Genomic DNA, 26,242 nt, shown 5'->3' on the forward strand with positions numbered 1-26,242 from the left:
TTATGAACTGCAAGGTTCTAGGTTTGATTTCCACATCCCATCCAGATGTCATTCGTCAGATATAATTTTATAAATTAAGGTAAAAATTACCAAAAAAACTTAGAAAGGTCGACTTTCAGAAGCAATTCTTACTATGTAAATGAACAACGCAAGCTAACTTCTGCAACTTTCGAACTTTGTTGGTCTTGCGGCAATTATTTAAATATTACTACTGTAAACTCGTGTTAAGTGGAAGTTCTTGGGAAATATATTGCGGTAATAACTGGCTAATCTAAACTTAAAGCTCATTTATATGCGGTAAAGTTTTTTCCTTGCACGTACTATTCTCTAAAAAAAAAAAAAAATACAAAAATTGCCTCGGCTGGACGTGCTCAATTGCAAGAGAATTCTTACATACGTTACCATACTCGTTTGGCATAAATAACCGCGGGTATAGGGAGTTTTTTGACAGATATTCAAAATAATTTGTACAATATTCGCACGTTCGAGAAAAAAGGTCATCGTGCGAAAGGCTCGCCCTCTATGAAACACATGGACAAAGGGGGTGCCTTGATAGCACCTCTGCCAGGGATAAAAGCGCGATGTGTGTTAACTATGTGATTGCCAGTTCGAGAAAGTTGCTCGAGCAATTCTTATGACACAATTGCATTTAAGTTTTTAGGTCGCACCTGCATCTTAACAGTATGACGCTAGCAATAATTGCATATAAATCTCGCCTCCAAATGGGTGTGATAATTTTACGTCTAACCGCCATTTTCAATAAACAATAACTTTTTCGATCTATCTCAAAAATAGACCAATCAGAACAAATCTTTTTTTGACATTTCCTTACAAATGAGTTGAGAACGATTGGATCATTGTATTAGAAGTATCGTAACTATGTACGCGTTCGTGTTACTTCGGAACTCTTAGTCGTATTTTAAACACAGTCTTACTTATAAAAAATCGCAAAGCTATGCTTAGAACACAAATTTACTCGATCAGATGTAAGTCAAAACCCGCCATCTTGCCTCTTAATAAGGTTTAAACTAGGAAACCGGTGATGTTAACGACAGTTATTTAAGCAATTCTTAACGACCTCAACGCTAAAACAAGTTTATAAGTAAGACTGTTAAGTCTTAACCAAAACTTACAGCACTAATGAGGGGATATATTAGGGGCCTCGACCAACAGCATTGTTATTGCCAAAAACAAATACAAGTAAAATTTTGAAATAAAGTTTATTGTACATAATTTACTACAATAGTATTTAAAAGCATTACTGTATAAATTTTATGAAACATAAATGTTAAATATAATGGTGACATTATTAGTTTTACAAAATTGGACCAAAATTTAAATCGAACGTTGACCAGTGGGGTTATCAAGCTTCGAAATCTCGACAACGGAACATATTTACACTGCATACGCGATACGAGGGTATATACTTAACGTACAACTAAAACAAAACGATAAATACTTTTACAATAACCTTATATGATACAGGGTGTTCCACAAACATTCGGTTGCTAGTTGTTCCGTCGGACGAAGCCGTCGGACACACTAGGGTCTTCTCTATCTATTATACTTACAAAATACATACTTATGTACTCAGCATGCTTAAGTCTTGTAAACTTGTCTCGTTCTTACGCTCTCCACGTTTTCCCACGCGCTACACTAATGCTTATAATACAACATTCACAATTTGAACATAGCATATGTTTTTTTTTAATACAGCGACAAAGCATACTGTATAAATAAATTAAATAATAAGGAATGCTATTTATGCAACTTTAGCGCCACTCTCACTTTACACTACCAGAGCGTTTTGTACCATTGTTTATGATACAATCAGTTCAAAGGTACAGAATATGCCAATAGAAAATTCAAATCGCTACCTACAAGGGTGAAAATCGTTGAGGTGTTAGCACAGCTCAACACAATATCGACAATTAGTATCAAAAGTTCCGCACGTTGTACAAAAATGCAAAATTTTCAAAAATATAATAACGTTATTTTTGACGCAAACTAGTTACAAAAATAAACGCCAGCGAGCGCTTGACTTCACTTGGAAGCCGATCAGGATTCTCCTTCAATCGTATTCTACGTTCATTTGTATTCACTATTGCTGTATGGGTATCTCGAACAACATTGTGATTCTCTACAATAACTTTCATTTTCGAGTGACGTTTAAGTTGGCCATTAATATTAAACATAAATGACATAAAAGATCAACCACAATGAAGATAAATGTTGCGACCAAATTAAGAAACATGGAATTTCATAATAGAACATACTGCAAAAGCAGTCGGTATAAATTGTTTTTTTTTTTTAAATAGCCTCTAAAATTACGGTAGACGATAAGAGAAGCGAACAAAACGCACTCTGAAATGACTATAAAATGATCGAGCGTCGCAATGAGGCGGGCAGCTGCCAGTGTCTGTGGCGCGACGCGTCCAACCGAACCAACAAGGAGCGCAGTGTGCCGTGCAGTGCGGGGTGGGCGCGCCACTACACCGGCGTCGAGTGGTCCTCCAGGCGCACGCGCAGCGCCTCGCGCTCGCGCTGCACGTCCGCCAGCTCCGCGCACAGCGCGCGGCACACGCGGTGCAGCACCGCGTTCTGCTCCTGCAGCGCCTTCACGTCCGGCTCCGCCTCCGCCGACGGCTCGCGCGACGGCTTGCGGTACACCTCGAACGCGCCGTGCGTGCGCGCCGCGTCCTCGCGGTTGTACCCGAACCCCTCCGCGTCGTACTCGCGCGCGCCCTCGCCGGCCGCTTCGCCGGCGCGAGCTCCCGCACCTGCGCCCGCGCTCGCCTGCCCCGCGGCGCCGCCCGGCGAGGTGCGCGGCGGCGGCTGCGGCGGCGGCGCGGGCCCGCTCTTGAGCCGCGTGAGGTCGAGCGAGCTGGAGCGCGCGTGGTTGCGCAGTGGGCGCGGCGGCGGCGGCGGGGGCGGCTCCTTGCGCGGCGCCGGCTGCAGCGAGTGCGGGCCCTCGTCCGCGTGCACGGAGGGCTCGCGCGCGGGCGGCGGCGGCAGCACGCCGGCGCTCTTCAACGGCTTGCGCGGCTGCGGTCGTTGTATGGGGCGAATGTCGGCAGGTGCCCCGTTGTTCGGCGGTGGCTCTGCGGGCGGCTGCGAGTTGAGCCGCTTGGGGCTGGCGAGTTCGAAGGCGTGCGCGATGTCGTCGCGGCGCGGCGAGGCGCTGGCGCGCGCGTCTCCGTCGCCGGAGGGCGCGCCCGCGTCTGGCGTCACTCGCAGCGCCACCGGGTGGAATATCTTAGGGTCTCGTTCGACGGCGGCACGCTGGAAGTCGAAGTTGACCGGCTTCGGGCCAGGACTAGACACGCTCGAGGTGGGCGAATCGACGAATTTGGTCCATTCTTTATTGTTCGGCTGTGCTTCTGGTTTAGGCGGGGAGAGGGAAGGACGACGGTCATCTGCACGCCGAGTGTTCTTCACTTCGTAAGGATCGGCGGCCTCTATTTTAGGCGCAAAGTTGAAGTCGGCCGAGGTTCCGGAGCCGAACATGTCGGCCCCGAGGTCGACGAGATCAGTTGTGACGGCCTGCTGCGAGAACCGCGAGTCCACCTTGGGCACCAGCGGCGGAGGCAACGTGTCCGGCACGGGGATATTGTTCCGCCGCAGTACGATCAAGTGCATCGCTATACTAAATTCCTCCAAGGTCAACATTCCATCTTTGGTGATGTCAGATAGCTGCCAAATTTTCCGAAGATCAGGGACAGGAAGTCGCGACTTTTCAAAAAATAACCTGACAACATTAATACGGGTTTCATTAAATAGCAAGGTCAAAGCTTATCAAATAATCACTGATCTAAATAGTGGTTTGGTCACCTAGCCGTTTGTCCGGAGAGCAGGCCGCGCTCGGGCCGTAGCTGCGCGAACTGCGAGGCGTAGTGATGCGCCTGCGCTTCGCTAATTGACCAAATGTCGTCTCCGGGTTCAACCTCGCCCTCGTCTTCTGACGAATGCCGATCAGACGACTCTTCCTCAGTGCCTGGAAGAAATATATTAACTCATTAAAATATTAAGGAATATAATATCTGTAGGCATCAAAAATATTTGACGATAGTAAAACGTGTCATAATAAGGAGATTCACCTGTGGCCTCTTGTTTTACGATTGACTCATTAATTTGGTTCAACTAGCTAAAATATGTAGTTGATGAACTTAATTGGTATCAGTAACATTTTTACAAACATATGAATCACACAAATATACAGATTTGATTAAAAAAACATACAATATTTTCGAGAAAATAAACATTTTATGTTACCAGTACTAAGATAGGGACACTGCTCGGGAGAATATGGTGATGAACTTGAGGATTAATTATTTCCTAACATATTATTTTCATTGAAATAAAACACACAAAAATCTTTTTCCTACTTCAGTGATAGGCAGAGATGTTGTCACACCCATATCGCCAGCTATGTTAAAATCTTGGTCCCAACCTATTGCCATCTCATGGACACAAATCCAGGCTCCAGCTATTACTGAGCATATGAACTTGTTATCACTCCACCCAATGCAAGGAGTGCGTTCCAGTACCACAAAACATAATGATTTACTAGCTACTACACAACTTTTATTGTTTATTATTTATTAACACATTTAAAAATGCATGATAGTCTAGTTAGGAATGGAACAGTCTACCAAAATAAATGTCTACAAATTTAAAACAAATAGCAAACTTCTGAATTTTCAGTTATGTTTACTTAATGTTACTAGTTATCATACCTTCAACATTGAACCACATGACAAAGAAACCTTCATTCCTGTTAATTTTAAGATTATGTGAATGTGCCCACCGCACTAGGCCAGCCTGATTGACTAAGGCCTGAGAAACCTCTCAAAAGAGGACCACGCTCAAAATAGGACTAACCTTACCCCTGAGGTAATTTTTGTGCGCTCGGTCTCCACACCGAATGCACGCCCATGCTCGGGGGGATATTTGTCGCAGCCCTAGGCACACAGTTAAGTGTGTATACCTCATGGTTGCAAGTACACATTGAGGCTTGTGAGGGACTCGCGAGCATTTCCCTTCCTTCTCCCCTCCACTTATCCTAAGAGGGTTCTCTGTCTTTCCTCTTTTCTTCCTTTCACACTATCTCTACCCTTCTTTCCTCCAGGGCCCTGCAGTCGTTAAGCTGGGGTGTTCTAATATCCCATTCGCTTTTATCCCCCAGTGTTGACTGCGGTGTCTGTATTTTAAAAAAAATTACTCAACTAACCTAACAGTCTCGTATGCTCCTCGCCGGTGTTGGTGGGCCACACTCCGCGACCGGTGGCACTGTGCTCCCACACTGGGTGAACTCTCTCTGCTACGCTGTTAGTTGGCGTGGGGCTTTCACTCGCCGTGCTCCATGGCGACCCCGTTTTACCTCTTCTCTGTTAAAAGCAAAATAATTACATTGCTGTTAGGATATTTGCATTAAATAGCTACCATTGTACACAAGGTATACATTTTGCCAAAGTGACCCACATAATGTACCACATTCGGGGATCAGTGTATGTATATACGGTTTCAAAAGGTGGGATGTAACCATCTCTGATGAGTAGACATTATATCTGGACCCTACCACTCACCTTCAAGTGCATTGTGATTACTTTCTGGAACTTGAATTAAAAAAATGTTTTTCCAGGAAAGGATGAAAGACATAACCAAATATCTGCTTTTCAAGCATCTGGGTTGTTTTAATGTAATTGAAGCCCGAACAAAGGCTTTGTTTGTAAAAACAGTAGGTACTGTTTGTTCACATACCATAGCTAATTGTAACACTTTAATACCATCTAGTTAATTTTTTAATTTTTTATTTGTATTTCATCATTATTTTCCCAAAATTTTAAAACTGTTTTATCTATGAATAAAATATTTATATGTATACTATTATATAAATGATTATTATTTTTATCTATATACTTATTTATTCTACATGCCTCACATTTATTCAAGATTTGAATTATTCAAGTTTTCTTTGATTTGAAATTTATATAATTCTTTTGACGCACAGCCCAGTATACACTTGAATCACTAATCTACTCTTTGAATACATTAAATAACATTCGTAAAGGAATTAATTAACTATCAAATTCCATCAATATGTAAAATGTTTGATCATAAAATTCATGCATATTAGATCATGACCTGAATAAAATTATGAGAATAGTTCTAAAAATTATGCTGAGTAAGTAGAGAACAACTAATGATTGCAACAACTAAGTTATTACTTTCTGTTATAGTAATCTAAGAATTTGATTTAATAATAACTAATAAACAATAACAAGTCTTACAAGCAGTAGCCTTATGGGATGATAATTTAGCCTAGTTTACAGCCATTTTCAATAAACGAACCCAATCTCAATCTTCAATCTGATTCCAAGAATGAACCAATCAAAATAACTCATTTGTAAGTGTGTCAAAAAAACATAGTTTTGATTGGTCAATTTTTGACATAGATTGAAGAAAGCTACTAGTGTTGTTTATTGAAAATGGCAGTTAGTCAAAATTTTATTCAACTAACCATAGTTTGATTGTCAACTTATAAGTGGCTGACAGTAGCTATCTGATAAAGATTTTATGGTACGTGAAATAAAGTCTATTTTTGTTACTAAATTTTTGACTGGATATATAATCTATAGATCAAAGTGGCTTGGTGGATTATTATCAAAAATTGTCATGCAAACAAATCTAAAATCTGATGAGCTATGTAGACACAAACATAATGTAAATGATAATATGAAGAATGTAGCCTTATGTACAATGTTATCACTAAGTGTTCTATGCCATTAGTTGGTTATTAACCCCAATGATAACAGTGTTGTGACAAAAAATATAAGGAAATGGTGTTATCTTATACAAAGACTATTTGTCACAATCAATTATTCAAAGATCAAGATGATTTTACATATTTTCTCATATAAAACAACTAAAAATATCCACAGTATGAATTATTCAAGTCACATTGTAATACTATTTAAGTATTATTATTAATTTATATATCATTAATATCTTTTGACTTTGCTGGATTGCAACATATTTAAGAGAAGTTACAGAAAAGTCAACTTTACAGTTTTACAGTGAATATTAGCCTACACCCTGGATTTCATTAATCTGTAATTTCATGCATGTCAGATATTAGTACTAGAATTATATCCAAAAGAACTATATGCAATGTTCTGTAGTAAAAACAGTATGATTAATGTCTTTACATTGTAAAGCAATAAGTAATAATACATCCTAAGAATACAAATTTCCTCTACAATGCCCATAAGATCAACAACTTTGCAAGACAATCAAACATCAAGACGAGGAAAAACAGCCATTACAAATATTGATTGAAAATCCAATCTTACCCCGTGTGATCCAGATCTTTGTGACATTGTTTCCGACTCTATTTCAGAGTCTGTACTTAAAGCTTCCGTGGCGTCGTGAGATAAGGCTTGTGGAACATCACTGTCAGACAGGTTGGACGATAATCTTATTGGTTCGTAAGCACCAAGATTAGGAACAAAATTTCTCTCACGCTTCGACATGTGATGCTCTTTGGGGGAATTTGATAATTGTATGAGGTCGGCACTCGCCTCCGAGTTGAGCGCCCAGGTAAACCGCGGCAGGGGAAGGTCCAGGGGCATACACAAGAGCTCCGGCTTCAAGCTCATGTTTGTTTGATGCGCAGCTATTAATTTGAGTGCGGAATAAAACTGCTTCCTGTTCATATGATTCAAAGCCGCGCAACTGTTCGGCGCGACACTAATATCCATAATCTGTAATGTACAATTGGTTTGTTACAACTCTTTCGTTATGTGTTTTACGTTTCGTACAACTAATATACCATTCAAATTACCTGTTTGAGGACATCGTTCGGTATGTTCGACGATCTAAATAATTCCGTTGCTTTCAAAATCGGTATTTTCCCATTAGATTCTTCGTCGCAACATAAAAACAAATCACCGAAATATCTCATTTCGGTTTCTGTCAAATTGAGATCCTCCATTATAATGAAAAATTACAAGTGTAACGTCTTTCACACAGTTTGTTTAATTCACAAATAAATAGGTGACAAAAATAACCATTATCTATTGATGTACACCATATTCCTTGATAAATAGACGGATTTTTAACTTGTACATTGCAAAATTTACACGAAGCAAACGAAATGTCACTGACAGAACAGACAGCTGCCCGCAGCGGCCATTAAAATGATTAGTGATGTACGTCACAATTACCGTATTTGAGATAATTATCGGTTAGAAATACATTTGAATTCGTATTTGTTATTAAAGTCCCAGTTTCTGTTCACACAATTCCGTTCATTTATTTGTTTATACAATTTAGTATCTCAGTCCGGAACAGGACTTTCATGTTTTGAATATTGAATTTTTTTGCAACAAAGTGCCATCTGTCGAGTGTATTCTATTCTAGCCATAAAATACATGGACTTGAATTTGAAAAATTAAGGCATTTCTTTCAAATACAGAGGAGAGGTATTTTCAAAATTAGCATAGCAATACATTTATTAAAATTTATTTATTTATTGCACAGTTACAGAGAAGAAAGCTACAAAAGGGAAGAGGGGCTTAGGTTTAGAAAAAGATGCTTCACTGTTCTCCTGGATGACAACACTGTATTTTATTATATTTAAACTATTTTTAGGCATTGGCTCAATGGCGTGGGTACCATAAGGACAGGTGGTGCAGTGCACAGAACCATCGCGAATTCTGACAAATAACCTTTTTAGGTCACCTTACCAAACAATTTTATCCATAACCCTTTCTTTGCTTCGGGGAACTCTCGCTCCATCGAATTTCACCCCTCTCTTCCCATCCGCCCAACTTGAGAATCCTTTTTTAGATTCCTACCTTAGCGCACTTTCCTTTCGCCCTTCTTTCCTTCCTAAGTTCCTCTCTCTATTGCCCAAGACAATAGGGTATTTTAGTGTATGTGAGAAAAAAGACAAAAATACATAAATAAGATAGTTCAATCAAAAAACAATCGGAAAATAGTAGTTTCAGTTCATAAAATTATAAAATAATTTTTTAAATTCAGTTCAAAGTTCTGACCTTTTTTATCTGTTTTACAAATATGCGAAACTCGTGCTGCCATGATCAGTATTGCCAGAAGGTTACATTTCTTACATTTTTCGTTACTTTTGACCCTCTCGCGTAACATGTAAGTAATTTTTATATTTAAGGCAATTTTCGTAACTTTTGAGAACAACGAGATTTGTAATATAAATTATTTATTATAAACAGTTTACGTACGCATTTCTATTTAACGCATCCAAATTGAACGCACCTAAAACTGGCGGGTCTAAAAAGTATTTCACTTCATATCACACTTAGGATGGCTCGCCATGACAAAATTAAACGTATCTTGTATATACTAAAACTTGATTTTGTTTGAGTGTGCGCGCGCACTTTTTTTACTTCGCGAGTCCCCGCGGTTTCGTAGCTACAGAAATGCTTGCTAAAAACGCGTAAATTAAAAAAAAAAAGACAATAATGTAACTTTTGCAGCAAAAATGTACCATTTCAGGAAACGAAACGTAACTTACGACTCAAGGGCCCTGGCAACACTGGCCATGATGCGACGTCATCAAGTAAGTAAACTACTTGTAGTGTCAATACGCGTTCATTATTTCTAATTTATCGAAATAGACAAATTTTTCGGACGATAAATTTCGATCTCTTCTCGCAAGTTAAACCAAGTTTTCGTCATAGTTATATCAGTTGGCACTTGAATCCACAATTTTTTCGGCATTTTCACACTAGTATTCTTAAATTCAGGAACAACACACCAATGATAAGGATAGTAGCTTATTTGAATTGTAATAAATTGCTCTTTCTCTATGCACAGCATTTTTACTTGATGTTTACGGCCGAAATGACGTCAGCAACGTGGCCTCTAGCGTTTTCATTTATTTACGCGGGAAAATTTAAAATGAAATATTTGAATATATTTTAATGGCACTTATTGATTGAATATTTTTTTTATAAAATTTCTAGTGGTATTTTATCACCTTAAGATTAATTTGAGACACTTTTCAAAAAAAGAGTGTAATACCCTATTAAAAAATATATATAATAAGAATTCTAAAAGAAAACTCACCTATGAAAAGTTACAAACTCATTCAAATCATCTTTCCGGCCTGTATGTGATTTGCAACCTTGAACCACACACGCCATTGTCAACACTAATTCCGAGATAAATTTGCAGCACAAATTTATAAATGAATTAATTTAATATTTCATAACAATAAATACTTTATATCAACTGTTGTTTGTCAACAACAGACAGATAAAAAATCAACCGTAGACAGAGCGACTGAGTACAAACTACAAATTCAATAGATTATAATAAAGTGACATTTCGAAAATCTCAAGACAATATTGCCCAAAGTGTTGCCAAATGCTGTTGATTGCAGATTCAAGTTCGTCGTCGAGTAGTAGCACATTCATAATATAAAAGGCGAAGGCATTGGATGAAGGAAAAATAACATTAGTGAGAAATAAGATAAGATAAGAAGAAAGATTACAAAAATTTGAAGCATCTACATGAAGTCCTATACGCAATAACTTAAACATCATTGAAGAGCACGAATTATTAGCTTTCCGCTGCACCACGCTGCACCACGCTGCATATCGCGACCGTATGGCGTTACATCGTGATTGCAGAACGCAGCATTTTTTTTAACTAAGACATTCAAAGTTTAAAACTTCTTAATTTTTCATGATATTCAAATCGTTATATTATAACCATCATCATAATCGAATACCTCACGATTTAATTAAGAAAAAATAGTTTTATCACAAAAGCAATTTCTTATTACACCTTTATTTTAAATAAACGATCTCAATCGCTATTTACGTTTTATCTCAAAAATGGACCAATCAGAACAAAGTTTTTTTGACATGTTTACAAATGAGTTATTTTGATTGGTTCAGTCTCTGAAACGCATTGAAGGTTGATATTTAGATTGTTAATTGTTTATCAAAAAGGAGTGACAGAGCATAGAGACAGGGAGGACCAACACTTTGTATAAAAAGTGTATACCAAAAATCGTTAATTCTACCCATGACTTGACATCACAAGGGACTAAAAGTTATAGAGTAGGATATTTAAACAAGAAAAAACTTTTCCCGTTGGTTATAGTAAAGGTTTTATGCAGTGCACTTTCGTCAATCTTCATACATCAACTACATAAGTAATCAGAGATAATATTTTTTTCCACCGGGCATATTATTTACTTTCTTTTCATGTCATAACCTCCTGCGACACTAGCGCTATTGTGGTGGGTTTTGAGTTTTAATTTGCTGCTACCGCTGCTCTGGATATATTTTCAACTTGTTACTTGTCCCTCATTACTATTGATGGTCCTCCTTTCCTCTACCCTGCATAGTGCATATACTTATGTATTGAAAAGCTTTATCCTCAGAGCTTTGTCGACCTATCTTATGTAGCTATGCTTAATTTTAATTAACAAGTACCAACAAACTAGTATTCTAGTTTTCATCTGAATTTTAATGACTCTCGAAATAATTAGAAAATGTTTTGTTGCCTTCACTCAATTATAAATCGATATGAACAAGATCAGTGTCACAAAACTTTTATTTTAATAAGTACTTATAGCTTTAGTCATAAAGTAATATACTACGTAAGAGCTTTAGCTATTGACTTATTGTTCTGAGATGCTGATATACAACGAGTAAGCCATATCTAGTGTTCAAAATATAAATACCTAATCTTTCGTTTGGTCTAAATCATCTCAACTGTAGGTAGATGCCTACCTACTTATTTAATCAATTGTCAATAATTCAATCAGTGTATTGCCGTCCTCTGATGAATGTAGGCCTCTCCAAGTCGGACCCATCATCCCGGGCTTGAGCAACTCGCCTCCATCATCTGTTCGATACCAATTGCTTACCTTTAATATGTAGGGGTGAAGGAAGCACTATTGGACACTATTTATTAAAAGCGTTCTTTTTTATTTCATGTAAATACATGAAAAGCTGGAGTATAAGATCGATGTATTGTGTTAAGGAGAAACATGAAATCAATGTATTTATCGACCTAAATATTTTTTATGATTTTATTTTTATTGCCATGTCCTAATCTGCCTCCCTTCCACATTACCGATAGGAATTAAGAACACGCTTTAAAGCGTTTATGGCTTTGAAATATCTATTATGTGACTAATAAAAAAAAAAAACTAATACACAATCTTGTTTCCAAAGGATTAGGCAGAGGCGCACCCAAGACCTAATACACCTAACTCTACTTCGCCGAGCTAGTAACATCAGTCTGATTCCGGAAAAAGCGATTATGAGCGAAGGAAAATCCGGACCCAAAAAAATAATGAATTTAATTATAACAGATATTTGAACATGTACTAGTTTTATGTGCGTGGATCATGTATAGTGAATCGTCAAGGTCATACAGTACTCGGACTTATCAATAAGGGTAAAAGTCAAAACTGGAACATACTGTATCAATAATAATTTATTCAGAGTTCAGCATTACAATCATTGGTTTTTGTTGATTTCTACAATACTGCAACATAACTCTTTTTGTGTAAAAATCAATTATAAATGACATACACTACTCTCAAAGTAGTAAAATAATTTAGATTAATAAACGGCTATAATTAAACTTAACAAATAAGCATCGACAATGTCGACAGGTTTACTCTTAAAATAAAACAAAGTGTTTAATCCTTGGACTGGATGTACTTGATGAGATCGATGACTCGGCTGGAGTAACCGTATTCGTTGTCGTACCAGCTGATCAGCTTAACGAAGTTGTCGTTCAGGGAAATACCAGCAGCAGCGTCGAAGATGGACGAGTGAGAGTCACCAATGAAGTCAGAGGATACGACCTGGTCTTCGGTATAGCCCAAAATGCCCTTGAGGGGACCCTCGGCGGCTTCCTTCACCTTCTGTTTGATGGCATCGTAGCTGGCGGGCTTGCCAAGACGGACAGTGAGGTCCACCACGGAAACGTTGGCGACTGGCACACGGAAGGCCATGCCGGTGAGTTTGCCGTTGAGGGCTGGAATGACTTTGCCGACGGCCTTGGCGGCGCCGGTGGATGCAGGGATGATGTTTTGCTGAGCACCACGGCCATCACGCCATAACTTGCCAGAGGGACCATCGACGGTTTTCTGTGTAGCAGTGGTGGCGTGTACGGTGGTCATCAGACCCTCGACGATCTCGAAGTTGTCGTGGATGACCTTGGCGAGGGGAGCAAGACAGTTGGTCGTGCACGAGGCGTTGGAAATGACTTTGTAAGATGGGTCATACGCTTCAAGGTTAACACCGACGACGAACATGGGCGCGTCAGCGCTGGGAGCGGAGATGATGACCTTCTTGGCACCACCCTCCAAGTGAGCCGAAGCCTTCTCTGTGGTAGTGAATACACCAGTAGATTCTACGACGTATTCAGCTCCAGCCTTACCCCAGGGGATGGCCTTGGGGTCCCTTTCGGAGAAGACGGCGATTTTGTTGCCGTTGACAACGAGGGAGCCATCCTTAGCCTCCACAGTGCCCTTGAAACGGCCGTGAGTGGAGTCATACTGGAACAAGTAGACCATGTAGTCGAGTCCGATGAAGGGGTCGTTGATGGCGACGACCTGAGCTCCCTTCTCGATGGAAGCGCGGAGCACCAGGCGACCGATGCGGCCAAATCCGTTGATACCAATCTTCGACATGTTAACTGTAACGAAAAAAAATAATGTTAAAAATATTATTTATCGGTTACCTTAGATGTAACAGAAGTGTAGGTATGACTAATTCTATTTGGTTACATTCACATCAACATACGTGACTATATACAGGTACTGATAATACGTAAACTAATAACGGTAGTATACGGAGCACGTACGCATCTCACGCCTAAGTCCTCAAAAGGCTACGCAGAAGCAAAATTACTGCGCCACACATTTCTCGATTTATATAGGGCCCTATGCTATAACAGCTGATAAAGAACGAGCTTATCGACAACTCGGCAGTTTTTTGAAGCAATTCATTTTAATAATTATGAAAATTTCTAAATGTGGTAGTGAAACATTTTAAAGCATTTTATTGGTTAAAGTATAGTGTTAAACATTTTGGAAGAACTACAAATACTTTTAAATAATGTAATCAACCATGAATACAAAATAATTGCCTAAGTTAATATTGGTATTACTTCAATATATGATTTTATAGCTACATGGAACTTAAATAATCTATGTAGTCATCTTTCACAAACATTTCAAAACAGGTTTACACTAAGGTAGTTAGATATGTCATCAGTGTTACAAATACAGGATACTTATAGATTGCTGATTCGCTTTCTCAAAATTCACAAATTGTTTCATTTTTCCTTTAGTAAATCCAATCTATTAAATATTGATAATTTAAAATGGATTGTAAAAACATAAAATGTTACAAATTTATTTACACTTTAAATAAAAACAAGAATATTGTTCAAATACAAACTAATAATGATATAAATCTACAAACTGATAGATCACAAAAATATATAAGCAACTTTTTAACCCTAAATCTAGATAGTAAGACATTAATTCCAGGAAAAACATTTACATGAACTATGCAACATGTTAAATCCAATATTAAATAAATTTATATAATACCTTTAAAGTACCAAATGTGGTTCACATCAAGATAATTAACATGTTTATTAAAAAAAAAGACACTTATCACCCCAGCTCCCGTAACTTATCAATGTGTGGCCACATCACTATATGAAAAATAAAACAATCTTATACAAACAAAACAGGTTTCAATAATAGGTCTCAAGGCTAAAGAACCTGATATAAAGTAGTGATAGACAGTTGGCCTCTAGGAACATTATTTAAAGCCACTGCTTGATGGCCGCTTCTCCTAAAGTATTATTTTTTCTATTTGTGGTAGCCCTAACACTCATTCTGCCCCTTTTTATTATTTAAAAAGCAATAAATCTTTAAATATTAAAACATAGTTATAGTTTTTTGGAGTAAGTTTTTAAGTATTGATGTGGCATTATATACCTGCATTGCACCCATTGGCGTGAATATGTATTTTCTCTAGGGGGCGGGGCAGCTTATAGAAGCTAAAAAAGCCTACACCATATGAACCCCAATAAGCACCAGGCTAATTCTAGAGTGGGCACAGGCCACCCTCTTCCCCCCTAATTACAAACACGCTAGCCTCTCAGAGATAATTGCAGTGATGTCTGTAATACACCTAAGTTTCTGTCTAAGCACAAGGACAATTGAGGTGAATAAAGTTTTTTTAATGTGAAAATGACTATCTACAAATCATAATTAAATTCAAATATAAATAAATTATTAAGCACTTAACCAATACTCCTTAGAATAAAAGCTTTAATAAAATAAATGTAGTAAATTATCAATTGATTTTTAATAAGTGTTTCTCCAATGACATTTCCAAGGGCAAATCCATATTGATTAGGAAGTATTATAAGGTGGTTCCATCAAGTTGTTTTGAGCACATAAAATGTGTTGAAAAATGATTGGTACTGGGAAGAATAGAATAGAATTTTCCAACTATAAGCCAGGAATATTTGTTTATTGATCTCAAGGTCGAATGTAAGAAAGGTCAGGGTTCATTTACATGAAATGCATCAGAACTTGCGATATTTGTTTTCAGGAAATATCTAAACAATAGAACTATTGCAGATTTCCTGTTCTAGTAAACTTTTATATCTTTACCTTCAATAAAAAAAAAATATATATATATATTCTATGTATACTCATTAGATATCAAAAATATACATAAAAATCACAGCCATTATTTTATTGGTACAATAATTATTACCGGCAATCCACTTGTTTTAGTTTTATTAACTATTGGCTTTTGACGAATGCATAATATTATTGCACAAATATTACATATAAAAAAGTATTACAAAAAATTATGTATTTTAAATGGAGGTTTCCGTTAACTCTTTTCTCTTTATTTATCTGGAATTTTCAGATGGAATCGTTTGCAATATCAAAGGAAGGATTTACCGGCGCGTGGAGGTCACATAGAGGTCGAACAAAATCACGAAGAACTACGCCGTGATAACCCATAAAAAAGACAGGATTCGATTGCAAATGTTTCTACAAACTAATGATATAATGAATAGACCGGCAACGAATAAATTAACTCTAAAAATATGTTGCAGTAATACAGTTACGTGTAACCGTGCAATAAAATTGGAAAGATTAGGCGTTTTATATGAAAGTTCTAAGTGATTTAATTCTCAAACTATTAAATTGAAACCAGTTTACCAAAAACATAAATGCTTTGAACACTTACCGGCAGATTATTTAATTCAGCAACTCGAACACTCAACGTTCGCTCTCCACAAGATGGAGTTCAGAAATGTCAACTGAAGGACAAGGCAATGCGGGCGGAGTTTGTATTAAAGTAATAGACAATTTCTAGAATATTATTCATTGAATAAGGATGTAAAAACAGATAGGATATACGTTTAATTGTTGTAACTGAAACCTATTTGTATCAAGACGGAGCAAACTATGTTCTTACATCTAGGATGCCTAGGACGACTAGGAAGTATTCGTAATAATTTTGTAGTAAGTATTGAAATGTACTCCCTCAGACGACTTATCGGCTGTTTTCAATAAACGATCCCAATTTAAATCTTTGATACTATTCCGAGAGTAAGGCAGTCAATACCTAAGTTCTGATCTATAATATATTATTTCTATAAAAGTTTGGTTTTTGTCTATGAATATGATTTTGCGCAGAATTACTTTCTCATAATTAAATATCTACATACCAGTTACATTCAAATATAAAATTATTTAAATATAAATATCATGCATTGTTGTACATAACTTTTGTGATTTATTAAGAAGTGTATGTAACTTTTATCGACTGTGGCCAAATCTTTTCCAAGTGTCAATGTGACAATCAGTGTCCAGTGATATTATTTAATAACAAACAAAAAATTGATTGTCATTGAATTTTGGATAATATTATAATAGCAAATGATTGAACAATGTAATCCTTTTACTTAAAATAATAACGTGTCTGATAAATCATAAAATCCAATAAACATTTAAGATCAAAAATAGACCTTACAATAAATGTTGAAGAATGCCTCCTCACCTTTCTAAATATCAACGAATAGGATTGGCATTAGCACTTTTATACGTATCCGAGGGAGTAGAGACTGAAAAAAGAAAATGGATCAAAAAGAGGAAAAGAAAAAAGGTTCTGAACGCAATACCCAAAGTAAATCTTGTAAAAGAACCTGGTACAGACGAATTTCGTGATAGTTTGAGAATGGACTCTGATTGTTTCCAAGAGTTATTATGGTTAGTCAGGCCGTTTATAACCAAACAGGATACTATTATGAGACTATCTGTGCCGGCTCGTGATCGTCTTATAGTCACATTGAGATATCTAGCCACTGGTCAAAGTTACAGAGAAATTGGTATACAATCGGGAATATCTCTACAGCTGATATCAAAAATCATCCCCGAGACATGTGCGGCCATTTATAAAGTACTGAAGAAAGAAATTAAAGTAATCAAAACTTTATATCTCTACTAATATTATAAACAAAACAGTTTGTTAGTTTGTAGAATTGTAAGGGCAAATCTCAGGAACTACTGTACTGAAAATTCTTAATAGTAAGCTACATTTACTTTTGAGCCCTATAGGCTACTCTTTTTATCCTCGAACAATATTTATCCCATTTTTTTTAATGAGGACAGAGCCACAGGCAAAAGGTACTTATATATAAACTAGAATCCAATACTATTCTTAGATACTTAAATATTAATTTTATATGATGTTTGATTAGTTTACATAGAATACAAATTATTGTACGTAATATTATTTCCTAAACAAGTTTTATGTCATCTTAATCTTTTCAATATTTTGTTAGAGGTGGAAATATAATGATTGACACTGCTTCTTTCAGATGCCGTCAACAGAGGATGAATGGAAAGCAGTAGCAAAAGCATTTGAAGACAAATGGCATTTTAATAATTGTGTGGGCGCTATGACTGCCAAGCATATTTTAATAGATAAACCAAGCAAAAGTGGCTCTTTGTACTGTAACCATATTAGAACATATAGCATTATTGTATTTGCAATAGTTAATGCAGATTATGAATTTATGTATGTACACACCGGTACCAATGGAAGGGTGGTAACTGACGAAATTGTAGCAAATACAAGGTTCCATGAAAAACTTGTTAATCAAGAATTAAATTTACCAGAATCTTATTTGCTACCCAATACTGATGAGACAGTACCTTACGTTTTCCTTGATGATGGTACTTTGCCAGTTGACACACATGTTATGAATCAGTATGTCGATGAAAACCTGTCAATGTCTGAAGAAATATTTAATTACAGGTTTAAGCGAGCCCATAGGACAGCTGAAAATGCTTTTGGCATTGTTATGTCACGTTTTGGAGTATTTAAAAAAGCTATTAATGTCAGCACAGCAACTCTAGACGCTATAGTCTTGGCGAGTAGTGCGTTACATAACTTTATGAAAAAGAAATCAAAAATTTACTGGGAACCGTCATTCGTTGATTGTGAAGATGTGGAGAACTTTACATATACTAAAGGTGGTTGGCGTGATACTTCTAAACTCATACCACTTGAGCAGATTGAACAAATGCAAACAGATGAGGGATGCCTTGTCAGGAGTACTTTAGAAGAATATTTTAGTGGTGTGGGTAGTGTGAGCTTTCAAAATGATATGTTAGATGTGGTTATGAAGGAAGACTGGTCAATTGTTAATTAGCATTAAGAATATTAAATTGTTTATATAAAACATCTTGTTTTTGCTATCTTTCTCTATTTATATAGTGGTATATGCATTGGCATTGAAAATGGAGCATTAGAGTTTGTCAAGCATAATATTTGGTTTAAGCTGGGATAAGTTCACCACCCAGCTTATCACTTATTAGGTACTAGGTTTAAGCTTCGATAAATTGCAGGTTTATTATTCTTTCATTGCTGTATCCTATATTTATAGCAGGAATTTAAAGCGGCTATGGATCTAACCAATATGTCTAGCCCCAAAATAGACATGAATCATCCATTTTTAGTTTCGAGTGTGGTCTTATGAGACAAATGAACTATAAGTAATTCATTAATTTATGAGTTCATTAAGTTGTTGGATATTTAAAAAAAATCGACTTACAACCAATTTGCGCAGTAATATTTTATGCTACTTAAGTATAGTATGACAATGTAGTCTCATGAAATTATTTTAAAGTAATTTTTTGCTATTTTTTGGGTCATTTGCATAGAGTAATAATTCTACGTAAGATCAATTGGACAACGGACTTAAAATTTAATGCTTGCGCACAAAGAAAATATACATAATTCTCTTTGAAATATACTTGCGCGCAGATAAAAATGTCATAGTTGTCATAATAAAATATTGGTTAAATTAAGTCGGAATTTATTCAAAATCAATGAAATTATTCAGTTGAAGCTATCGGGAATGGTTGTAAGAGTAGGCATTAATGGATTTGGTCGCATCGGCAGAGTTATTTTCCGAACATGCTTGCAGAATAATGACATTGAGGTGGGTACACGTAGATTACGCTTGTATACTTGAAAAGGCAGGCAAAGGCGAACGCAGTAAACCCGTAAACAACGAATTGCTAAGGTTATTCCAGCCTAATGATCCACTAATTTTGGTTCCGATCAACTCGTAGAATTTTACGAATCAAAAAATAAAGCTTGCCTCAACTAGGCTTGTAACCCAGGAAGAACTTTACGATAAATAGCCCAATTGCGCTGCCGCTAAACCAAGGGTATAAATAAATATTATTTTTAGTTATCAGCAATCAATGACCCAGCGATAACCGCGGAGTACATCTGCTACTTGATAAAATTCGACTCGACACACGGTAAATTCAACAAGAGCGTGAACTACGCCGATGATGAAATCATTGTGGAGGGTGTGTACAGTTTTTTATTCCATGATAACACCATTATCTAATAAACACGTATTGACCTTAGCGTGCTGATAGCAGCCCCGGATCTTGAATTTTTCGAGGCGGGGCAAAATCTGGCAAATGTCGCCGCCGCTCACCGATATTTTTACTTTTGTCATCATCATCATTTCGGGCCCCATGGGAAATAATTTATGCGTTTAATGTACTGGACGTCTCACTAGTCAAGGTTGCGTCAATGATGAGTTGGGTATTCGTCTGCTAAGTTTAAATTTGCCGCGCAGGGCATGGACCCCGGCTCGCCCCACTCTAGATCCGAGGCTGGCTGATAGTGTATTGAACTGGATTGGACATGACAAATAATTAGGATTCAGATCAACACAATAAGAAAAAAAAATAAATAAAAATAACGGTACAACAATTTTCGGAATATCGGTGAAAATGCTAATATGAAACTGGGTTTTGTGCAGTTCATTTGATGGATAGTCATCTCAATATCTATATTCTTTTATCATATTGATACGTCGTCGACACAACCATAATCCTATTCCTCTGACGGTGTAGTGATGATCACTTATTGTCATAGATGAAAACAGCGTGACTCTTTCCCCTGCAGATCGCACCGTTAAAATATTCCACGAGAAGATGCCGTCGAGCGTGCCATGGCAGACAGCTGGGGTGCAGTATGTCATTGAGGCTTCAGGAATGTTTACCACTTTAGAAAAAGCTTCGGTAACTAAATAAATCAGCACAATCGTTTTGTAGCTACGTTAACAGCGTTCGAGGTGCAGCTGGCAATGTCTGACTCTGACAAGGTCGTAGATTTGATTCCCGCATAATAAAAAATAATTGCATATCCGCAAATATGTGACCAGCTGTTGCGTATAAAATCCATCGTAGAAAATGTCATCATCCATTTGACTCTATTTCGGAGTTAAATATGTACTATGTACCCTTAAATCAAATATCTATTTCTGTATTGGTTGATTTGGGTACTTAGATACTTATTTACTTAGATGCTTCCGTCCGCGGCCTCGTCCGCGTGAAATAAGATTTTCCAGGATAAAAGTTCCGCTGTATGTTTCCCCGGTATAAATAGCGCTCACAAGTAGGTAATGTAGCTTCTATTGGTGAAAGAATTTTCAAAATCGGTTTAGTAGTTCTAGATATCAGCCCCTACAAATCAACAAACTCACAAACTTTTTAATATTAAAATAGATGTCTATCGAATTAGACTTAGAATAGTACTGACTGCAAGAGTCAGTTTTAATGTGTACAAAAGTAAGACACTGAAAGATTACGATCTTTAACATTTACCTTAACTCCTTAACGGTGCATTGTAACTGCAACTCACTAGGTACCACAAGTTTGATCAATTTGTTTGATTTACTATTTTTAAACAGGGACATATGAAAAGCGAGGGCGTGAGGCGGGTCATAGTAACAGCACCGAGCGTGGACGTCCCCATGATAATACTGGGAGTCAACGACTTTACAGTACGACCTGGTGAGCATTGCATTCGATTATGTGTTCATTATCATAATTGCATAAACATTTACATATGCAGTTGCTGTACGCGATAAAATTAAAGGTGATTTAAGGTGCTACTAAAGTGTTTTGAATAGTTCAGCTCCCAATGTCTCAAAAAACGAGACTCGTAAGTCGATGTCGTTTAATTTTGAGGTTTATGATTGGCCGAGAGACCAATGCGTGAGTCACGTGTTAGTCCCTTAACCAATCACAATAAAACGACACGGAGTCGTGTTTTTTCTGCCAGTTTCTAAACACACAACTTTTTGGATCAGTATTGTTAGCTATTTTGGATTCTTCTTGCCTTTGTAATAATTAGTTGCATAACATATGTACTTAAGTGTAATTTATTTTTCAAATACCTATTAATCATTTTGAACATTTTAATTGTATGATTATAAAAAAGTACTTAATCGTTTGCCATGGGTATCTCGTGTACTTACCTATACAATAAGCGATTCTAGATAAACATAGATAAGTTAGTGCAAATAAAAATATATGCGTTACAAATATTTTAAATAAGATACAGTGTTTTGTAAATATCATACGATATATTTTAGGTTTTTAACAAGAACTTCTTTATCGATAGGGTGCATTGGGATCACCGCTATCTTGGGTGAATGTACTTGTAAATTATTTATTGATATGGGAATTTAACGACCTACTTATTATGAAGAATTTATCGGCTCCTGTCGCATACTCGGTACGAGATTGCCTTGCCATCGATATACATTCATACAAAACTATGCCGTTCATTTTTGCAACCAGTTCAGTACCTATCCCTAATGTTACTTGACACGATTGCCTATAAATATGCAACAGCAAAAGCGAACGGTACCCCGAGCTTTCAATTGTAAATATCTGCATAAACCGCTCGATATCCTGTGACCACGGTGGAGCCGCGTAATGTCTAATTACAAAACAAATTACTTTCAAATCGGAACATACCTAGTAGTGTAGGTGGCAGCTATAGACATAATAAAATAATTTATTACGAAAAGTAACAAACTAGACGCCAGTAACCATAATAATTGCATATTTAGTAATTGGTATAAATTGTGTATCAGGTCTCACGCCCTCCCCAAGACTTAATTATAAAAATAAATGTATTTATAAATATTTCAGCTAAAATAATAGGCATAAGAAAAATAATACTAAATACTTAAATAAATCATCATGCGTGTGTTCTCTTATAGACCAAAAAGTGCTGTCCTGTGCCTCAAGCACGTTGTATTGTTTGGCGCCAATTATAAAAGTGTTGGAGGATCATTTTGGTGTTTCCGAAGGATTTGTGACTAGCATACACGCAATGACTCCATCGTTGAAACCTTTAGACGGACTGTGTCTTAGAGGAAAGGTAATTTCAATCAATATTCTACAATATCCTAGAGTTAAAAGAAGGAATAGTTCATTCGCTTTAAAAAATAGTGAGTCATTATTGTCTACTTTTTTAAGTCGAACGAACTATATTATAGAAAAGATATGAAAAGAAATAGATATAAATGATGCCGCATTTGAATATACCATGATTGCTTTTGCTTGATTAGGTTAGACCAACTGTCTCAAATGTGGGATATAAAAAAAAACAAAACTCAATCCAAAATGAGGTGTACACACACTTTATCAAATACTTTGCAGCACGGATATGACTAGTTTTTTAATACCGCCCGCCGACTAGTGCTATTTCTTTTCTAGTGGAAACGAAGGTATCTTATCTGTTTCTATTATCACCAGCATTGGCGTGACCATCGAAGTATCCATCAGAACATAATACCAGCTACCACAGGCGCATGCAAAGCTCTTGGCAAAATTATACCACAAGTGAAGGATAAAATGTCCGGACTGGCGTTCAGAGTGCCCATTGTAAACGTTTCTGTGTTGGACATTACAATACGGTAATTAATTAATAAATAAGTGGCCTAGGTTTGCATTTTTGGTGAAATAATAATAAAAAATGGCCACCAGCCATTCGGTAACGTCTTTTGATTTCTATTAGGTAAGTAAGTATTTGTAACTATTATTTCATGTATAAACTTATCACATATCATTTATTTTAAAATTTTATTAATTTTCAACAGGCTCAAAGCAAACACAACGTTACAAGAAATAGTGAAAAACATAGAAAACGCCAGTAACACAAGCATGAAAAACATAATCAAAATATCTAGAGATGAGACGGTATCGTCGGATTACATCGGAGAGAGCCATTCATGCATATTCGACTCGGAGTCCAGTTTGCAACTGAAACCAAATTTTTACAAACTGATCTGTTGGTACGAGAACGAACATTCTTACGCCTGCAGGGTCATCGATTCGATATTCTACTCTGAGCAGTTGTTGTCCCTAATAAGAATTTCCTCTAAAATGACCTACGTCAGAGCTAAGCCTTCGAAGAAGTATGATGTAGTCCTACAAACAGAATGTCTCAGCAAGGAAATTTCGGTAGAATGTAAATTCAATGCAGATTTGTGTAGCACTTCCCAAGACACTGGTTTCAAGTCAAAAGAGCCACAAGTTGCGGCGCTGAAGAAACCGTTATCAGCTCATATCGGTGGCACGGCTGCTTCATCTACAGGTGGTCGAGACACGAAAAGGAGGAACGAAATATTCAAAATTTGGAATGATAGCAATGACATTTCCAAATCGTGCGTGCGTCAAAATAGAGGATCATTTTTCCATAGTTGCATTTCATTCACTCCGCAAGACATCCAGTCTAGTAATATGAAAGTAACCGAACGCTTAGAGACCGTGAAGCGAGATGTTACCAAAATGACTAATATAACAGACGATTTACTTAAAACTTGCAACAAAAAACAAGGAGATGCCGATGCGACCTTTTCTGTAGATAATATGAACGAAAATTCCAGTACTCCGTTAAATATTTCTCATGAGGAACCTACCAAGGAGTGTGCAGTTAAATCCCATAGAAAAGTTGCTAGTGCGAGAATTTTCGATGTTTCTGGAGATTATCAAACTAAAACTGAAGTAGCAGATAGTAAAATACTCGGTTACAGCAAAGAAAAACTTATAAGAACTCATGATTCATATAATAAAGAAATGTCTGATTATAGTCTTGTACCACGTAAAGAACCTTCTATGCCAGATAGTGATACTAAATCTACGACAACCAAACCCCATAATAGTTTACAAATGTCTACTGTTCAAGAGCTCCCCAAATTTAAAAGCGATATACACACAATTCAAACTGCGCAAGATGCATCAAAAACATTAAGTGATGATAACGTTTTTAAAGAACAAGTTGTTAAAGCTATTACTACTTTAATAGACGGTCTAGAACAAAGCTTCCATGTCTCATGTCAATCTAACAACGAAAATCCTGGCAAAAACGGAACTATTCAAGAAACGGTAAAGAAAGAATTAAAAGAAAATTGCAATGAAGATAAGATCGACATGGTCAGTAAAAAGACAAACGATTTCATCAATAAAGATAATGTGATTCAAAATGTAGAAATAGAAAATAAATTTCTACAAGAAAATCTGAACATCGATTATAAAATAGCGCATCGGTTTAAGAGAGATAAATATAAATTCAACACTGCAACTGAAACAAAATACAAGATAGTACAATCGAATAAGAAATTAAATAAAAAACAAATAGTTTGCAGCCCTGTAATACCACAATTAACAACCGAGACAGACAAAGATGACAAGTATTTTGCTAAGCAAATTCTAGAAGGGTTAAACAGAGTGTCTCCTGATCCAGTGGTAATGATTCGTGAGGATAAAACACCTTCTTCGAGCCCAGATAGAGTAAATAGTCGTAAAACGTTGACCGTTAATGTGCCCAAACAAGATATTTTCGATAAATTAGAGAGTGTCAGCGAAACTGATTCGGACAATTCGTTTGAAATCCACGGTCGGAAATCGCAAGTTATCCACATTACGGATTTAACGAAATCATTGGAAGACTTGGCAAAGTTAGATAAAATTTGCAGGATCATAGAAATATCTGATGAGCTGTCAGACAAATTGTTTTCTGCTTTGAACACCGGTGGTTCGAGGCAGAAAAAGTGGTCGTTCAAAGATTTGTGTGAAAGAATAAAATTAGACGAGTTTTGTAACAAAGTGTTCGGCAAAACAGCGCTGTAGTCAAATGTGGATGTCATAAAATGTAAAATTCATTGTTCTTTTACTTACTCGCTTAATTTATACCTACTTTGAAAATAGGGTGTTTGACAATTTTTTAAAATGTATGTACTACGATATAGGACTATTCACTTATAGTATGAATTTATTAAATATCCGTGATTTTCTTTTGTCATTTATAATTTCGCGCTAAAACGCGTTGTCACGTGACGTTATCCCTTTGTGATGTCATCGCTCATATACAAACATTCGTGACAGTTGTTGCACCTAACCTGTACCTTACAACAAAATAAATTGTCTACGATTTTATATCTGCTAGTTGTTACTTTGCCCACAAAAAATGTCATGCAGTCGTTACTATATATTTATTGTATTGAATGATGCAATGTTTATGAGAGATGACGTCACTAGGAATGGCGGCCGGCATCGCGTCGTTTTAGGCCGCGAGAGATACAGATTAAAAATTCAAAATTTTAATGACGTATATAAAATATTTACAATACGTTAAAAACAAAAAAATCTATTTGATAAATATTGTCGCCCACTATTCTTTCTCCTGGAGCAGTTTTATATTTTTTGGTTACACCAGTCAAACACCCTATTAGTAATTATTCCTGAACTGTATTCAAATACAGATCAGGCATAATTCAAAACATTTTAATT

The 26,242-nt window shown here is 36.7% G+C and overlaps 3 protein-coding genes and 1 long non-coding RNA gene across 6 annotated transcripts; 2 read left to right on the forward strand and 2 right to left on the reverse strand.

Moving 5' to 3' along the window:
* Positions 1 to 1,203: 1,203 nt before the first annotated feature.
* On the reverse strand, positions 1,204 to 9,986 carry LOC115446698 (ralBP1-associated Eps domain-containing protein 1). The gene is made up of 6 exons (XM_037437134.1): positions 9,576 to 9,986; positions 7,844 to 9,095; positions 7,353 to 7,763; positions 5,231 to 5,387; positions 3,832 to 3,994; positions 1,204 to 3,748 (listed from the first exon to the last, which is right to left on the reverse strand). The coding sequence occupies exons 2-6, from the start codon at positions 7,991 to 7,993 to the stop codon at positions 2,491 to 2,493; spliced, it is 2,139 nt and encodes a 712-aa protein (XP_037293031.1). The 5' UTR covers positions 7,994 to 9,095; positions 9,576 to 9,986; the 3' UTR covers positions 1,204 to 2,490.
* LOC119188911 lies at positions 9,511 to 12,671 on the forward strand. Its single transcript, XR_005112160.1, has 2 exons — positions 9,511 to 9,598; positions 10,424 to 12,671. It is a non-coding gene; the product is annotated as an uncharacterized LOC119188911 (long non-coding RNA).
* Positions 12,481 to 16,430, reverse strand: LOC115446689 (glyceraldehyde-3-phosphate dehydrogenase 2). Its single transcript, XM_030173465.2, has 2 exons — positions 16,305 to 16,430; positions 12,481 to 13,710 (listed from the first exon to the last, which is right to left on the reverse strand). The coding sequence occupies exon 2, from the start codon at positions 13,703 to 13,705 to the stop codon at positions 12,707 to 12,709; it is 999 nt and encodes a 332-aa protein (XP_030029325.1). The 5' UTR covers positions 13,706 to 13,710; positions 16,305 to 16,430; the 3' UTR covers positions 12,481 to 12,706.
* Positions 16,431 to 16,770: 340 nt separating this feature from the next.
* LOC115446690 lies at positions 16,771 to 25,614 on the forward strand. Of its 3 annotated transcripts, none has more exons than XM_037437133.1 (8): positions 16,771 to 17,647; positions 17,941 to 19,569; positions 19,825 to 19,948; positions 20,559 to 20,674; positions 21,346 to 21,448; positions 22,669 to 22,829; positions 23,207 to 23,367; positions 23,551 to 25,614. In XM_037437133.1, the coding sequence occupies exons 2-8, from the start codon at positions 19,486 to 19,488 to the stop codon at positions 25,580 to 25,582; spliced, it is 2,781 nt and encodes a 926-aa protein (XP_037293030.1). In that variant the 5' UTR covers positions 16,771 to 17,647; positions 17,941 to 19,485; the 3' UTR covers positions 25,583 to 25,614. The 3 variants fall into 3 exon arrangements, with proteins under 3 accessions (XP_037293030.1, XP_030029326.1, XP_037293029.1); XM_030173466.2 differs by having other exon boundaries at positions 16,778 to 17,540; XM_037437132.1 differs by having other exon boundaries at positions 17,557 to 17,746.
* The last annotated feature ends 628 nt before the right edge of the window (positions 25,615 to 26,242 follow it).

Source organism: Manduca sexta, chromosome 10 (genome assembly GCF_014839805.1).
Source record: "Manduca sexta isolate Smith_Timp_Sample1 chromosome 10, JHU_Msex_v1.0, whole genome shotgun sequence".
Taxonomy (NCBI): domain Eukaryota; kingdom Metazoa; phylum Arthropoda; class Insecta; order Lepidoptera; family Sphingidae; genus Manduca; species Manduca sexta.

Excerpts from the sequence above, each read along its gene's own strand:
- LOC115446698 (XM_037437134.1), bottom strand. The coding sequence starts at position 7,993 with ATGGAGGATCTCAATTTGACAGAAACCGAAATGAGATATTTCGGTGAT. Across the intron at positions 5,388-7,352 it reads AAAGATCTGGATCACACGGG|AGAAGAGGTAAAACGGGGTC; the intron begins GTAAGATTGGAT and ends TGCTTTTAACAG. Across the intron at positions 3,749-3,831 it reads CTCTCCGGACAAACGGCTAG|GTTATTTTTTGAAAAGTCGC; the intron begins GTGACCAAACCA and ends TAATGTTGTCAG.
- LOC115446689 (XM_030173465.2), bottom strand. The coding sequence starts at position 13,705 with ATGTCGAAGATTGGTATCAACGGATTTGGCCGCATCGGTCGCCTGGTG.
- LOC115446690 (XM_037437133.1), top strand. The coding sequence starts at position 19,486 with ATGGTTGTAAGAGTAGGCATTAATGGATTTGGTCGCATCGGCAGAGTT. Across the intron at positions 19,570-19,824 it reads TGCAGAATAATGACATTGAG|TTATCAGCAATCAATGACCC; the intron begins GTGGGTACACGT and ends TATTATTTTTAG. Across the intron at positions 23,368-23,550 it reads GTGTTGGACATTACAATACG|GCTCAAAGCAAACACAACGT; the intron begins GTAATTAATTAA and ends AATTTTCAACAG.